Source organism: Scyliorhinus torazame, chromosome 2, assembly GCF_047496885.1.
Source record: "Scyliorhinus torazame isolate Kashiwa2021f chromosome 2, sScyTor2.1, whole genome shotgun sequence".
NCBI classification, from domain to species: Eukaryota; Metazoa; Chordata; class Chondrichthyes; order Carcharhiniformes; family Scyliorhinidae; genus Scyliorhinus; species Scyliorhinus torazame.
Window position 1 is genome coordinate 363088250 of NC_092708.1, and position 15352 is coordinate 363103601.

A 15352-nucleotide genomic window follows, 5' to 3' on the forward strand; every position below is an offset into this window, starting at 1 on the left:
AGAAAAGAGGATAAAGGGGTTAAAATGGGCAAGGCAGGATGAGAGGAGGTAAGGACAGGGGATTGGGGTGTTGCTTAGCTAGTTATTTATTATGATGTTTCTGTTTGTTCTCATCATGTTTTTGTATTTACTGTTTTTATAAATGCCTTAATAAAAATATTTAAAAAAATGATTTGCCGATTCTAAGCCAAGTTAGGGTTCTTTGTTAAGTCACAAAGCCAAATCAATATCAAATAATTATGCACTTGATTCCATTATAATTCCAAGCAAGTACAGAACTATAATGTGATAAGTCACTTCCTTTCATAACTGCAATACCCATTACTTAAGGCAGTGTTCTTCAAACTCGGGGGCGCGACCCGGGGGTGGGTCGCGGGCGGGTGTCGGGAGGGTCGCGGAGCCGTCTTTCAAGGCGCTCCCGATCGCGCAAATCCCCACGCAGCAGCTGGCTTTTAATAACGCCGGCTGCAAGCGGCCATTAAAATGGCCGCGAAAATGTAAAACAAATTCGGCCGCAGTGCGCATGCGCGCACGATCATCGGCACGCATGCGTAAAACTATGTGCATGCGCGCCGATGATCGGGCGCGCATGCGCAGTGCGGCCGCTATTTTTTTTTAAACGGTTGCAGCTTTTTGTTTTACAAGTTCGGGGGGGGGGGGGGTTTATTCATTTATTTTATTTATTTTAATTTTTTTCATTTATTTTATTCATTTTATTTTTTATACAAGTTCGGGGGGGGGGGGGTTTATTTGATAAAATTTTACAGGAAAAAATGCCGAACTTTGGACAGATGGAGACTCCATACTTTCCGACACCGGAAGTCTTCACCTTCATCCAACAGGTTCCATTGGAGGAGCGTGTACGAGGGTCAAAGGGACCCAAAACCATTTCTTCCATTTTTATCAGTAGCAAACAAGATAAGAGAAAATGGTGGGTCGCTCACGCCGAGTTGGGTCCCGAAGGTTGGCCGGTTGGTAAAAATGGGTCCCCGGAATAAATGTTTGAAGAACACCGATTTAAGGCACAGAAATGGTCCAACTTGTTTTGACTTCATTATGCATGGTAGGGATTTTGCACTCTAGGGATTCTAGTAGAGTTAATCAAGAGTTTTATCTGTTTAGTTACTCTGAAAGCAAGAGTCAAAACAAATAACAATAAGTTGCCTCGTCCATTCCACTAATCCTCATGAAGTATTTGATGAATGAAGATTCAACAAATTGACTTATAATATTCATGCATATCTCTTGAAAACACAAGTGTAATATTCCTCACAAATTATACCAACTTTTTTTAATATTGATACGTAGTCAAACAAAGGTAGGAAAAATCCATGGGAAATCTAGTTTAGTACAACTATAAAGAGGTTCCCCAAGTTAAAGTGGTCTGCTCATGAAGACAGGACAAACTCTGTTTATTCAAACTCAAAATTTACCAAAAGTAAACTCTTATTAAGTCTCAAACAGCATCACGTCATTCTAAGCATGAATGGCAACCATATTGAAAATTTCTCATTTGCGGAACAAAAAGCCAAATTTAGAGAGACACTTCAACATGTTACTTCGAGGTCATGAACTGAGCTTACGCGTTTCTATAAATCTAACAAAAAAGATCAATTCCACATGTCAATGAAGGAAGCAAAAGCAGCGAGTGCTCTTTTGCCACATCAAAACAGAAATGCTAGTCACAACTTTATCACATCAATGACAATTTTTCATCAAACAAATTCAAAACCAATTTTATTTATTTTATAAGTGCTAAGATTGATTATATATTTTGTTTATTGAGCCTAAATATTACAATTTTAAAAAATCCTCACCAGGCAGTATCATATTAAACCTCCACCGACAAATCTTAAACAGTTGAGTGGTGTGTGTGCTTTGTGAAGTTAATTTTCTATTCGACATTAGGTCATAAAACCTAATGCGTTACTTATAAAAATTAAGTTGGAGATATGTATAGATGTTTACCATCAAAAACTGGTCTCCATGAAGCCCTGTCCTTTGGTGTTTTGGATGTGCCAGAACTACAGACAGGTGCAGGGGCAGATGTTCTCGTCTTCGCCTCATTGGTAGTGCAGAGGCAGATCCCGTTGAGCTGGAGGCTAACAATGCCGCTGAATGCTTTGGTGTGGCTAGGGGATTTAATGGAGTTTTTGCACCTCAAATAAGGTCAAATACACCGCGAGGGGGTCAATTGAAGGCTTCTACCGACGATGGCGGCCATTTATATTGTATTTCAGAGAATTGGTCACTGTTAGCTGCGAGAGGGGCATGGAAGAAGGTATAAACAGTGGGGGAGGAGTGGAAAGAGTAGGTAAGAAAGGGTGTTCTTGTTCCTGGATTGAGGGGTCGTTTTGGGGGTTTGTGTTTAGTTTAAAGGTTGTGGTTTGTATTGTTTTGTAATTTTGTATAAAATGTTAAAACTTGAATAAAGACATTTTCAAAAAAAAAAAATGTTTTCCACGTACCTGGATATATTTTTTGTTATAAGCTCTCTCATTCCAAATCTGGAACAGAAATGCAAACAAAGTTTAATTTACATCGATAAATTAGTTTTCAAAGTCAAAATAACAAGATGTTCTTAAAAACAAAGTGGTACCAAGTCTACTAACAAGAGAAACAATATTTGTTCAGAATTGCAGACAAAACTAAAAGCATCAATGATGCACAATTATGTGTTGGCCATATCCTTTGAAACAAAATTAACATGCACAGTCATTATGCTCGACAATTGGCAATTGACCGTTTGCCCTGTATCCCTGCTGGAGTCGCATCAGAAGGTACAAATCTAGAAGTTTAAATCGCAGTCAGCATTTGACGGTACCGTCTCTGACACTGACTGGAAGATCTGGACCTTTGTAATGTAAGAAATATAGCAGCCAATTTTCCCCACAGCAAGCTCCCACAAATAACAATGTGGTAAAGACCAGAATTTGCTTTCCTTGATGTTGATTGAGTGATAAATATTGTCGGATAATTCCTCTGCTCTTCTTCAAAATAGTGCCATGGCATCTTTTACATTTGAGAGGCAGGAGTGTGAATAGGGCTTTGATCTCATCGAAAGGGCAGTACCTCCAGCAATATAACACTACTTAAACACTGCACTAATATCATTCGCAAGCTTCAAAATTGTACTTCCTCCACCCAATTGTGATCATTTACATACAAAAGGAAAAGCAACGGTCCTAATATCTACCCTCGGGGATTCCAAATCACTTTGGCCAGAGAGATGTCTATTCATCACTAATCTCTGCCTCCTTGGTCAATTAGTCACCCAATTTACCATTGACCCTTTGATGTCATCTGATTCTATTATCTGACAAATCCATTAAGATGCACTTTATCAAATGCCTTTTGAAAGTTCATATGTATGCACAACACTACTGCATGCTATCAACTCTCTATCTGAATCATATAACCAAAGATTTCATCATTACCAACAGCTTTTGAACGAAATGTGAAGTATAAACTCCATTAGCTGATAATGAAAGCCTTTGAGCTGTGTAAATAATCAAGATTAACTGTCTTTTATGTCCCTTGTAGTTTCATGATGTACAAAATGAACAGCTATATTCATTGACGTTTTTCTGAATTTACCCTAGGTTTTTAGGTGCAAATACGCTCCCTCCCCCTGTCCCCCCAACCCACCCCAAACCATTTCTGCAGAATTCCCCCCAAAAATGATCTAAGTTTAACGATCCTTAACTGCTTTTTGTATCCACCTGCCTGGTTCATGTTTCAAAATGGCTCACTGGAACTTTGAATTACAACAAGTGACAGCAACTTCCATTTATATAAAGCCTGTAATGTAATAAAATGCTCCAAGGCAATTCACATAAGCATTATAAGATCAGATAGGACACCAAACTACAGGAGGGGTTATTATGACAGATGACTAAATGTTTGGTCAATAAAGTTGGTTCTAAGGAGTGTCTTAAGGGGGGGGGTAAGCAAAGTCAAGCGCAGAGAAGGGTAGGGAGCATATTCCAGAGCTTGGGTGCTAGGGAACTGAAGAAGTGGCCAATCTTGGAGGAGCGATTAAAATTGGGAAGTACAAGAGTCGAGCATTAGACATGTGCAGGTATTTAAGAGGGTTGTGCTGTTAGAGAAATTACAAGAAAGGAGGGGTGAGGCCATGGAAGGATCTGAAAAAAAAAGAGAGGATTTTCAAATCAAGGCATTGCCTACGTAGGTGTCAATGTAGGTCAGCCAGCACAGGTGATTGGGGAGTGGAATATAGTGTGTTATGATACCGGCAGTGGAGCTGTCATTATGGAGGAATGTGGGGGATCAACCAGGGGTATGCTGGAATAGTCAAACATAGAGGCAACAAAGGCATGATTGAGGATTGCAGCAGACGATGAATCAAGATAGGATTGAAGTTGAGCGATGTTACAGAGGTAGAAATAGTCAGGCATAGTGATGGTAGGAATGAGGTTGGAAGCTCATCCCAGGGCCAAATGTGACACAAAAGGTTAGATGGTCTTAATCTCATACCGTTGCAGGAAGAGGGGTGAAGTCGGTATTTTTGGAATAGAATTTGGTGTGGGACACCGAAAACAATGGCTTCAGTCTTCCCAATATTTAATTGGAAGAGATTTCTGCTGTCCAGCACATTTTTCCCATTATTTCATGGGATGTGGATGTCACGGCCAAAGCCTGCCTTTGTGGCCCATTCCTAATTACGCTTGAACTGAACATTTGAGAGGTCAGTTAAGAGTCAAACACATTGCTATGGCTCTGGAGGCACATGTAGGTCAGACCAAGTAAGGATGACAGATTTCCTTCCCTAATGAACATTATTGAACCAGATGTATTTTAAGACAATCGATGATAGTTATCATGGTCTTCCAACCTCATATTCCTACCATCATCATTACGGAGGCTAGTTTTATATTCCAGATTTATTAATTTAATTGAATTCCCACCAGCTGTCATTGTGGGAAATCAGTTATTAGATAAGCAGTCTGGTAATTTAGCAACAGTGGAGGAATTGGGAGAAGTGGTAGTGAAGCTGGGTTTGTCAGCATAAATTTGAAAACTAACGCTGAGCTTTCCGATGATGTTGGCAAGTGGCAGCATGTAGATGAGAAATAGGAGGGGGACAAGGATAGATCCTTGGGGTGCAGTTGAGGTAGTCTGGAAAGAGAAGCCACTGCAAGTACTTTTCTGATTACGATTAGATAGATAAGAAAAGAACCAGGTGAGAAGAATCCTGCCCAATTGGATGACAGTGGAGAGGCTTTGGAGGAGGATGGTCTGGTCAACCATGTCAAAGGTTACAGGCAGGTAAATGATGGGTAGGAAAAGTGTACCTGTGTCACAGTCACAAAGGATATAATTTTTGACTTGTATAAGAATTGCTACAGAACGGTGAGAAGGACATAAAGCTAATTGGAGAAATTCAAACAGGGAATTCCAGAAAGATGGGAACAAATTTGGGAGGCAGCAACACATGCAAGGATTTTGGAGAGGAGTGGGAGTTTGGAAATGCGACAGTAGTTTGCAATGATGTTGGGGGTCAAAGGTTGTTTTTTTGAGGAGAGGGGTAATGATGGCATATTAAGTCGAGAAGGGCAATACCAGAACATAGAACATAGGACATACAGTGCAGAAGGAGGCCATTCGGCCCATCGAGTCTGCAAAGACCCACTTAAGCCCTCACTTCCACTCTATCGCCGTAACCCAAGAACCCCTCCTAACCGTTTTGGACACTAAGGGCAATTTAGCATGGCCAATCCACCTAACCTGCACGTCTTTGGACTGTGGGAGGAAACCACAGCACCTGGAGGAAACCCATGCAGACACGGGGAGAATGTGCAGACTCTGCTCAGACAGTGACCCAGTTGGGAATCGAACCTGGGACCCTGGCGCTGTGAAGCCACAGTGCTATCCACCTGTGCTGCCCAACACTATCTGCTAACATGGGGCAAGGAGAAGTTGGGCGATCCCAAATGGGAACAGGATCAAGTGGTGGATCTTGTGGATAGGTTGAGCTCAGGGAAGGCATGAGGGGGATTGGAAAAAATAGAGAAAGACGAGTTCAGGGTTAGGACGGGGGATGCATTAGAGGAAGACTGGCCAGGTGGGCTCATGGGAGAGACCTGACTGGATAGAGTTAATATGAATGACAAAGAACCCCATGAGTTTCTCGCTCTTGTTATTCAGTGAGGATGGAGGGCATAGGAAAGGATTCATTATTCTAACAGCTGCAGCATCATCTATAACAGATTCAACAACATTCGGTAACACAAGTCAAAAGACAATGTTTTATTAAATATTTGTACTAACCCCAACATAATCAATATCAAGATTATGATAGACTTTGGCACCATGAATCCATAAAGCGACATAGTAGGCCGTTTTGTCTGGACAGGTATAAGGCCAGTCGTCCCCACAACCAATCCAACCAGGAAAGGCCCAAGGTAACCCTGACAAGAAAATACACATTCACTAAAAATGCAGTTGATAATTAAAGCAAAATTAAAAGTCTTTCAAGTTCATTTTGGTTGAGTTTAAGTTTTGGAATTTCTTTTGAATGTGGCGACATGTCGGGATAAATTTCCAAAGCTCCAGTCGGCCTCAATTAAGTGTGTTCTTCATGCTCGAGTCTAATTGACAATAGACTATGCCTTATCCTTGCTGACCATACATCCCAATTTTCAGCACATATCATGAAATACTCTTTGGTAATAGAATGCATTTTAACCATCTGCTTTACCCCCCACTCAGGAGTGCGGAGCTAAATTGCAAAACCCACGATATCACTGTAGATGTAGGGTGGCATAGTGGTTAGCACTGCTGCCTCATGGCACCGAGGACCCGGGTTTGTTCCAGGCCCAGGTCACTGTCCGTGTGGAGTTTGCACATTCTCCCAGAGCCTGTGTGGGTCTCACCCCTACAACCCAAAGATGTGCAGAGTAGGTGGATTGGCCACACTAAATTGTCCCTTAATTGGGAATTTAAAAAAAAAAATCACTGCAGTTGTAAGCTAACTTACTCTAAAACATGGAAACAAAGACATCCTTGGTTTTTTTTTGTGACTCAGTATCTGAGCACTAAGAGAACTCAGTCTGAGAAAAATGATCAGAAAGATCACTCACTAATTTCCTCTATCCACAGAGTTGATTGTTTCTTTGCAGCATAAGTGGCTGCATTTATAACCAAAGAGATAACAACTAAAGTGTTAAAAATCACAAAAATAGATCTTGTTTTTGCATTGCCTCAATTCTTTGCAGCGGTGGGGCAGGAACTGGAAGGTGCACTTTATACTGAAGTATATACTGAAAAGTATTATACTGAAAAATAAAAAAAGTACCCAATTCATTTTTTCCAATTAAGGAGCAATTTTAGCGTGCCCAATCCATCTACCCTGCACATCTTTGGGTTGTGAGGGCGAAACCCACGCAGACATGGGGGGAATGTGCAAACTCCACATGGACAGTGACCCAGAGCTGGGATTGAACCTGGGACCTCGGCGTCATGAGGCCGCAGTGCTAACCACTGCACCGCCGTGCTGCCCACTACTCTGGCTATTTTTAACCTTTTATTAATTTACTCATAATGCACACATAAAAACAAAAAGTATTACATAACTTATGTTGTATTTGTATTGAATATTGTCTTTCCATTATCCTTCTCTTGCAATTGTAAGTTCTCAGTTTACTGACCAGTTTCCTCTTAACCCTTTACTGAATGCCCTTTACACGTCAGAAAATATTTTTTCTCATTTCCCTGAATAGAAGGGAAATGGACACTCCAATATGTTATAAATGCTGACCAGGAGGATAAAGCATTAAAAAGCAGTAATTTTAAGAACCAGGATGTTAATTTCTATTGGAAAGACGTTGAGCGGGATTTTCCAGGCCCGCTTGCTGCCAGGATCGTGCGGTGACATTGAAAGACAATGGACTTTTGGCTAGGCCGCCCATCTCCAGCGTAAGGTCCCGCACGATAGGACAGAAAAACGCTAGCCTTTGTCACAAATATTGAAAAAATAGAGCAACTCGAGCAGCGATATTCCGTAATTTAAAATTCAAATAACTTAGAACATTCTACAATAGAAGACTTTCTCTTCTTCGTGGTCCATGTGATCATCAGCTATAGAATTTTCAAATAGATGCCAATTTTCCGTTTGGTTTCATTTGAATGGTTGGGTTAAATGATAATAAGTTCAAGGCCCACCTGAGGGTATCCTGTCCATGCAATTTGACATCTCTACCCACTTCAGAACCTTCCAGGGATTGGGGGGGGGGGGTTAAGATTCTGGCCATTGTTGTACTGTATGCTAGTGGTGGAGGGAGTGAATGTTGAAGATGCTGGATGTGATGCTAATTAGACAGGCCGCTTTATCCTGGATTGTGTCGAACCTCTTGATTGTTGTTGGAACTGCACTCATTCAGGTGAGTGGAGAGTATTCCATCACATTCCTGACTTGTGCCTTGTAGATGATGGACTGGTTTGGGGGAATCAGGAGGTTGGGTTATTCACCACAGAATTTCCAGTCTCTGACTTGCTCTTGTAATCACAGTATTTATATGGCTGGTGGTCAGGATGTTGATGGTGGGAGATTCAGCAATGTAATGCTGTTAAATATCAAGACAATTAGATTTGTTCTTGTTCATGAGAACCCCAGCCAGAATATTGTCCAGGTCTTACTGCTTCAGTGGTTAAGAGTGGCAAATAGTGCTGAACATTGCGCAATAATCAGCAACATGCCCACTACTGATCTCATGATGGAGGGAAGAATGTGGTGCTTAATAAAATCTGCTGCCCCGGTTCAATCCCTGTAACCTGCTGAGCTGGTTCTTCAGGTCTGCCTCTTTTACTTACCCTATTGTGACATTATAATATCATTGAGTTGTGATTAGAAACACCCAGAAAACGAGGATGTTACATGAAGAGAGGGAGAGAGAAATGGAGGGAAGATCATTGGTAAAGCAGCGAAGGTGGTTGATACTAGGACACTACCCTAATACACTTCTGCAGCAGTGTCTTGGACGGAAATCCAACAAGGACAATCTTTTGTGCTAGGCAACCAGTGGAGAAATTCCCCCCTGATTTTCTTTGCTTCAGAATTGATGGGGCTCCCTGTTGCGACACTCGGTCAGGCGCTGCCTTGAGATCAATAGCAGATGCTCTCGCCTCATCTGTGGAATTCGCCCAAGCTTGGACCAAGGTTGTGATGAGTCTGGAGCCAAATGGTCCTGATGGATTCAAAACGGAGCATTGGTGAACCGGTTATTGCTGAGCAGGTTCCATGTGTGTGTTGCATTGTTGCACAGTTGATGACATCTTCCATTAGTTTATTATTGATCAAGAATAGATTGAAGGTACAATAACTTAATTTGAGTAACTCAGACGCCAGTGTTGCAGCTGGGTTAGCTTCGCTAGGGGTGCAGCTAGTTCTGGAGCACAACTCTTCAGCATTACCGCTGGGATGTTATCAGGGCCCAATACCTTTTCTGTTTTGCTGTATCCAGAGCCATTCAAAAACTCTTCAAAAAATATTTGCAATGAACCACTTAATTTTTATCTTATTTTAAACCTACATGTGCATCATTAGATGTTATAGAAAGGGTTCACCAATATCAAGAATAATCTCAGGTCACATAAATTGCGTAATCCCCTAGTCACCACGCTGTGGCACCTGTTCGGGTACACGGAGGAAGAATTCAAAATGTCCAATTCACCTAACAAGCACGTCTTTCGGGACTTGTGGGAGGAAGGGAGGAAACCTACACAGACACAAAGAGAACGTGCAGACTCCACACAGACAGTGACCCAAGCCAGGAATCAAACCCGGGTCCCTGGCGTTGTGAAGCAACAGTGCTAACCACTATGCTACTGTGCCGCCCTAATTACAAGTAAACTACAATGGAACCCAACTTCAGATGATTATTACAACAGAGCAATAAGCTACAGATACTTACCATGTATGTGGTACACTATAAGCTGTAGTCTCTGTTTGGCATTTATATCATACGTGGTTGTAAATGAAGGTCATGGTCATCCATGTGCCAAGCAGCCCCATTTTATGAATAAGGATGTTCACTATTATCACTAGAAAGTAATCTAGTTTTACAAAAAATTCCAAAGCCTAAAAGGCACCATGTGATTTAGCATATTGATAAGAAAATCTATTATGTTGAATCTGTTGTTCTCAGACAAAGTCACTTGGGAGATTAACATTGACCTTAGCGTTGCTGGGTTAGGAACAGAGGGAAAAGTGACAACATAAACAGAACTGCCAATGGGTATCCAACAGTCATTGCACGAAAGCGCTTGGCAGTTCAGAAACTGACTTAGCCAAAATAAATTACAAATAAATAGCCTCCCAACACCTATTTGGTCTAGGTTCCTACATAAAGAACTACCGCATGGGCATAGCACTGAAGTCTGCTGGCCTTCACTATCTACGCAGAATAGAGAAAAAATTGATTAAATAGATTTTAGAACAAAAAGGGATAAACAATTGAGAAGTTAAATATATACCTATTAATTTAATATTAGGATTCCTTTTCTTAGCTTCTTTCATCAGCCACCACTCATATCCACGGAAATAGTTTTCATCATTTTCATAGTGCATGTGTGAAGATTCTGTCCCATCTATTAAGTAAAATAATTGTAAACTCATGCAAATATGTTATATATTAAGTTAGTAGTCTCAATTACCAAGGTGGCAAAAACAGATGGGGGCCATAAATGTGACAGATGAAAACAATTAGGTTCAATGGCAGCCCGTAACATGCCCCTTAGTGAAACAGAGTGCACAATAGCGATAGAGAAATCATAGCCTCCCAACTGAATAAAACTTGTCAAAATTCATCACTATTCAGAGCTCAATGAGGAATGCAAAGATAATCATTAGCTTCTCTTCCGCACGAGTAACCATCTTTTTAAACTACCCCCGCCCTCACCTTTACCCTCACTTCTTACAATAAGTGAGGATCTAAGTGGACTTTCTTGTTACAAAGATCAAGACCATCCTATCTGCTGCCTCTGTTGCTTTCCTTACACCCTCCCCAAAGTGCCACAAGTCCTAGCCCTGAACTGACGTCTTTCACTGGATTCTATTCCATACTTCCTGCGATGTTCTCTCCCAACTTCACTTCATGCAGAAGGCCCACCTCCTGCGTCCTCAATCTTATCCCAACCAAATTGTTGACTACTCAAATCTCCTTCTAGTGAGGAAACCACCATGAAGGAAAATGATCAGCAAGGTATAGCAGTTGAAGGAAACCCTAAACTTAAAAATTGTCACAACCTCTTTCCATGACCAATAATCTGCATCAGCCCTGTAATTTCTATTAATATTTGTAACTACCCCAGCATGTACTAATAGCAAATTACATCCTTTCCCCTGCCTCCCCATTTTACTCCTCCTCCTTGCCCTCCAACTTCTCTACAACATTCTCTTCCAGATTTGTCTCTTCCCTTGCTACATTCTTCCATCTGCCTTCTTCTTCCCTCTCACTTCTACGCTAATTCAATTATTTCCCACACTTTAACACTGCTTGATCCGAATTCTACATACGGTCTTCGACTACCAAAATGAAATGTCACAGAAGATCGAGGAGTACTGCAAAAATTGAATAAGCAACTAAACATAAGATCTCACAAACAGTTCCATACTTAGTCATAAAGATTATACATAAAGACTTAACTATGGGGGTTAAACGACTGTAAGAATTCTTCACTATGAACTTTCTAATTGTTTGACATTGAAAGATAAGGCTTCCTACCTGTTGTTTGTGCATCACCACCAATCTCCACTTTCAAGATATGCAAGGAGGCACCGAAGTTTGGCTGACACCAGAAGGGAGATTATATTAACAAGCGATGGCGACGTTTTGGGCAAGAACAGAAACATTCATTTCAATAATTAATAAAGGTTGTTGCAAAACTTGCATTTCGTGTCTTTAACATTTAAATTGGTTGTATAATGGAAAAACACACCAAGCAGTGGCAAATACATTGCTGGTGACTTGAGATGGCTTTTGACAAGGTTTTTAAAAGGAAGTAAAAGAATTGGCAAAGTGAAGAGATAAGGGGAACAGTACGACTCCATAAGTACAAGAACATCTGCAGCTGCCAGATTAATTTCTCGGCAGTATCAATATGCAAGGCTACTGGTGTTCTATCTTTACAGAAAAATTAATAAAATTCATCAAGATAAAAACCAGAATCACACATTATAATATTGAATTTAACTTATTTAACTACAGTAAATCTGTGGCTTACCTAATTACATTAATGGCTATGTTCACTTCAATGCTCCATTATTATACATTTCAAACCTTGTTTTTTACCGGAAAATTATAAACACTTCAAAAGGGTGAAACTTTCTAGTCAAATATCTAAGTCATTTTTTAAAAATTCATTTATGCGATGTAGGCGTCACTGGTAAGGCCAGCATTTATTGCCCATCCCTAGTTGCCCTTCAGAAGGTGGTGGAGAGTTGCCTTCTTGAACTACTGCAATCCCCGAGGTGTAGATACACCCACAGTGTTGTTAAGGAAGGAGTTCCAGGATTTTGACCATCGACAGTAAAAGGAATGGTGGTATATTTCCAAGTCAGGGTGGTGAATGTCATGGAGGGTAACCTCCAGGCGGTGGGGTCCTAAGTATCTGCTGCTCTTGTCCTTCTAAATGGTAGTGGTCATAGGTTTGGAAGGTGCTGCCTAAGGAACCTTGGCGAGTTCCTGCAGTGCATCTTGTAGACAGTACACACGGCTGCCACTGTTTGTCGGTGGTGGAAGGATTGAAGTTTTGTGGAAGGGGTAACTATCAAGTGGCTGCTTTGTCCTGGATGGTGTCAAGCTCCAGGAGCGCTGTTGGAGCTGCACTCGTGCAGCTATGTGGAGATTATTCCATTACACACCTGACTTGTGCCTTGTAAATGGTAGACAGGCTTTATGGGGGTCAGGAGATGAATTACTCGCCGTAGGATTCCTAGCCATTGTCCTGCTCTGGTAGACCACTGTATTAATGTAGCAAGTCCAGTTCAGTTTCTGATCAATGCTAACCCCAGGATGCCGATTGTGCGGGATTCAGCGATAGTAATGGCATTGAATGTCAAGCGGCGCTGGTTAGATACTCTCTTGTAGGAGATCGTTATTGCCTGCCTCTTGTGTGGTGTGAATGTAATATTATTTTAAATGTTTCAATTTCTAACATGCTGAGCTCTCTTACACAGCAGGCAAAGATAGATTTAAATGTGCAAAGATGTAAATGTACAAATGCTCAAACATGGTATATGCAATGACAGCTGAAGACAAACGATTTTAACACACAAAGGTACGATGCAATACTCATTTCGGAGAAATGGGATGCTTTAGGCAGTGTGTACCAAAAACTGACTTCATGGATTACATTGACAAATACCACTGGCTTTCAAAATGCAGGCCTTTTTCAAAAGAAAAGTGCACATAGAGTGTTGAGATGTCCACCAATTGTTCACCAGAAGCCACTTAGCACTTGTCATACTATTGCTAACAGTTGCTCCATCGTAGGTTTGAATCAGGCAGTATCTTCCTCAATGAATTCCGAAAGTCTAAAATGTCAGGTTCTCTGTTCACCCAGCCAGTCGAGATGTGTGTGCACATATGTCAATACACATGGGCAGAGCACATTTAAGTGTATGGAATACATAGGTGGAACCCTTAACCACATTATTTGACACTGCACTAGTTACACTGACAAAGCAGTCAAAGCAGACAAAGCAGTATAAATACAACCTTCCTGTATCCAAAGAGAAAAATGAACAATAGCATGACTATCCTTTTTTTAAAAAGTGCATCTTCACATACATGCTGTTTTTTTTAACCCTTTTGGGGAATTGGGGGGGGGGAATAGGGGGGAATAAGTGCTGGAAGCATTCCTGAGCTGATTATCAGCCCACTGAACCGCATTATGAATGCTCCTTTGGTGGCCAACAAGCCCTGGCGTCTCAAACCCAGACTTTGTGGTCCAGTGACAGTGGTGATACCTCTATGCCACAAGGCTTCCTATAGCTACCCTTAACAGTGCATTGTTAAGTATTGGGAACATAGTTCCGCACTCAATGTCAACACTAATACATTCCAAATATATTCATTTGCATATAAATTCTACCTTGAATAAGTAGTCCAAGATCTGGCTGCGATATGGCTCTGGGTAGTTCACAAGAAGTCGGGAAGTTGCCTAAATAGAAAAATTGTGCAATTCTCAATGGATATTCAAAATAAAAATTGTGCAAACGCACTGCTGATAATTTGATGTCCAGCTCAGTGCACTTAGAACACATGACAGCACATAGTTATTACTCGACATAGAGTCAAAGTAAGCAATAACTAGGGTCAATTGAATTTAGCTGTTGTTCTGAAAGTAAAAAAGTGTTGTTTGTTGAAAACTGCTTGTCCAACATTTTCCACTTTTATTTTAGATTTCAGCACTTATATTCTGCGTATTTAGATACCATTAGCTTAGCTGCATCAGAATTTAAGTTATTAAGTACTGGCTGGATAGGTATTGTCAGGACATAGGGGCCAGTGGCACATGTCTAACTGGGTTTTAATAATCTTATTTCTCTCCCACGAGACTGTCACTTTTGTATAGGGGAGGGGGCTTGCAGGTCAGGAGAGCAGGGAAGTGGAACCAATTGGATGGGGCTAGCAGGGGCCCGCCGGGCCGAATGGCCATCTGCGTTGCTGTCGCTCGACGGGAGGATTCCGCTGGAGCCTCATGTCCCAGATACTCACCCCGCCGCCGCTCAGGCCGCCAATGCCGTCGAACTCTGAACCCAGGCCTCTTTTGTCGTCCAGGACGTGGACGGCGGCCCCCAGCCCGGCACTAAGGCAGGCCCAGGACAGGAGGAGGTGGAGGTGAGGCCGGGCTTGGTGCTGCAGTGCTCGGCCGGACCAAACCGCCGCCGCCATGGTTACAGAAGCCGGCTGCCAGCCGGTCAGCTGATCACAGACGTCAGAATGGGCAGGGCGCGCGAGCCGGCAGTGGCGGCGCTTCATTCATAAGAATCGAAGCCGAGTGGAGTAACAATGGTGATCAGCTCTTCAGTGCAACACCACCCATGTTGTTTCAAAGTAACACCATGCTTCCGGGTACCCGCTGCACTTCCGCATCATGAATAGAAACAGCCAATTATTGCAAACGGTTCCCACTGTTCTTCCGTCTTCCCTGAGGAAGGAGGATGACTTTCCACCCTGGGCTTCTGAGTTGAGTGATAAGCCCAATGTTCAAAATGCAATGATTCCTTGAAGGGTTGAGTAAGGTGGGTTGTTTGGAGATTTGTGCGTTCTCTCCAATGCCTTGATTTCGCCTCTGCGCATTCCCGACAAAGTCCCTCACTGTGGTA

At 41.8% G+C, this 15352-nt stretch overlaps 1 protein-coding gene across 3 annotated transcripts in view; it reads right to left on the reverse strand.

Moving 5' to 3' along the window:
- The window catches only part of LOC140404363 (galactocerebrosidase-like), a 73882-nt gene extending 58800 nt beyond the window's left edge, over positions 1 to 15082 (reverse strand). For 2 of the 3 annotated variants that reach the window (XM_072492811.1, XM_072492802.1), the window contains exons 1-6: positions 14742 to 15082; positions 14116 to 14184; positions 11745 to 11808; positions 10495 to 10608; positions 6292 to 6431; positions 2469 to 2507 (exon numbers count right to left, since the gene is read on the reverse strand). In XM_072492811.1, the coding sequence (XP_072348912.1) occupies positions 2469 to 2507; positions 6292 to 6431; positions 10495 to 10608; positions 11745 to 11808; positions 14116 to 14184; positions 14742 to 15005 (690 nt within the window). In that variant the 5' untranslated portion in view covers positions 15006 to 15082. The remainder of the gene's footprint in view (positions 1 to 2468; positions 2508 to 6291; positions 6432 to 10494; positions 10609 to 11744; positions 11809 to 14115; positions 14185 to 14741) is intronic. The other variant, XM_072492793.1, reaches the window with a different exon arrangement.
- Positions 15083 to 15352: the final 270 nt, after the last annotated feature.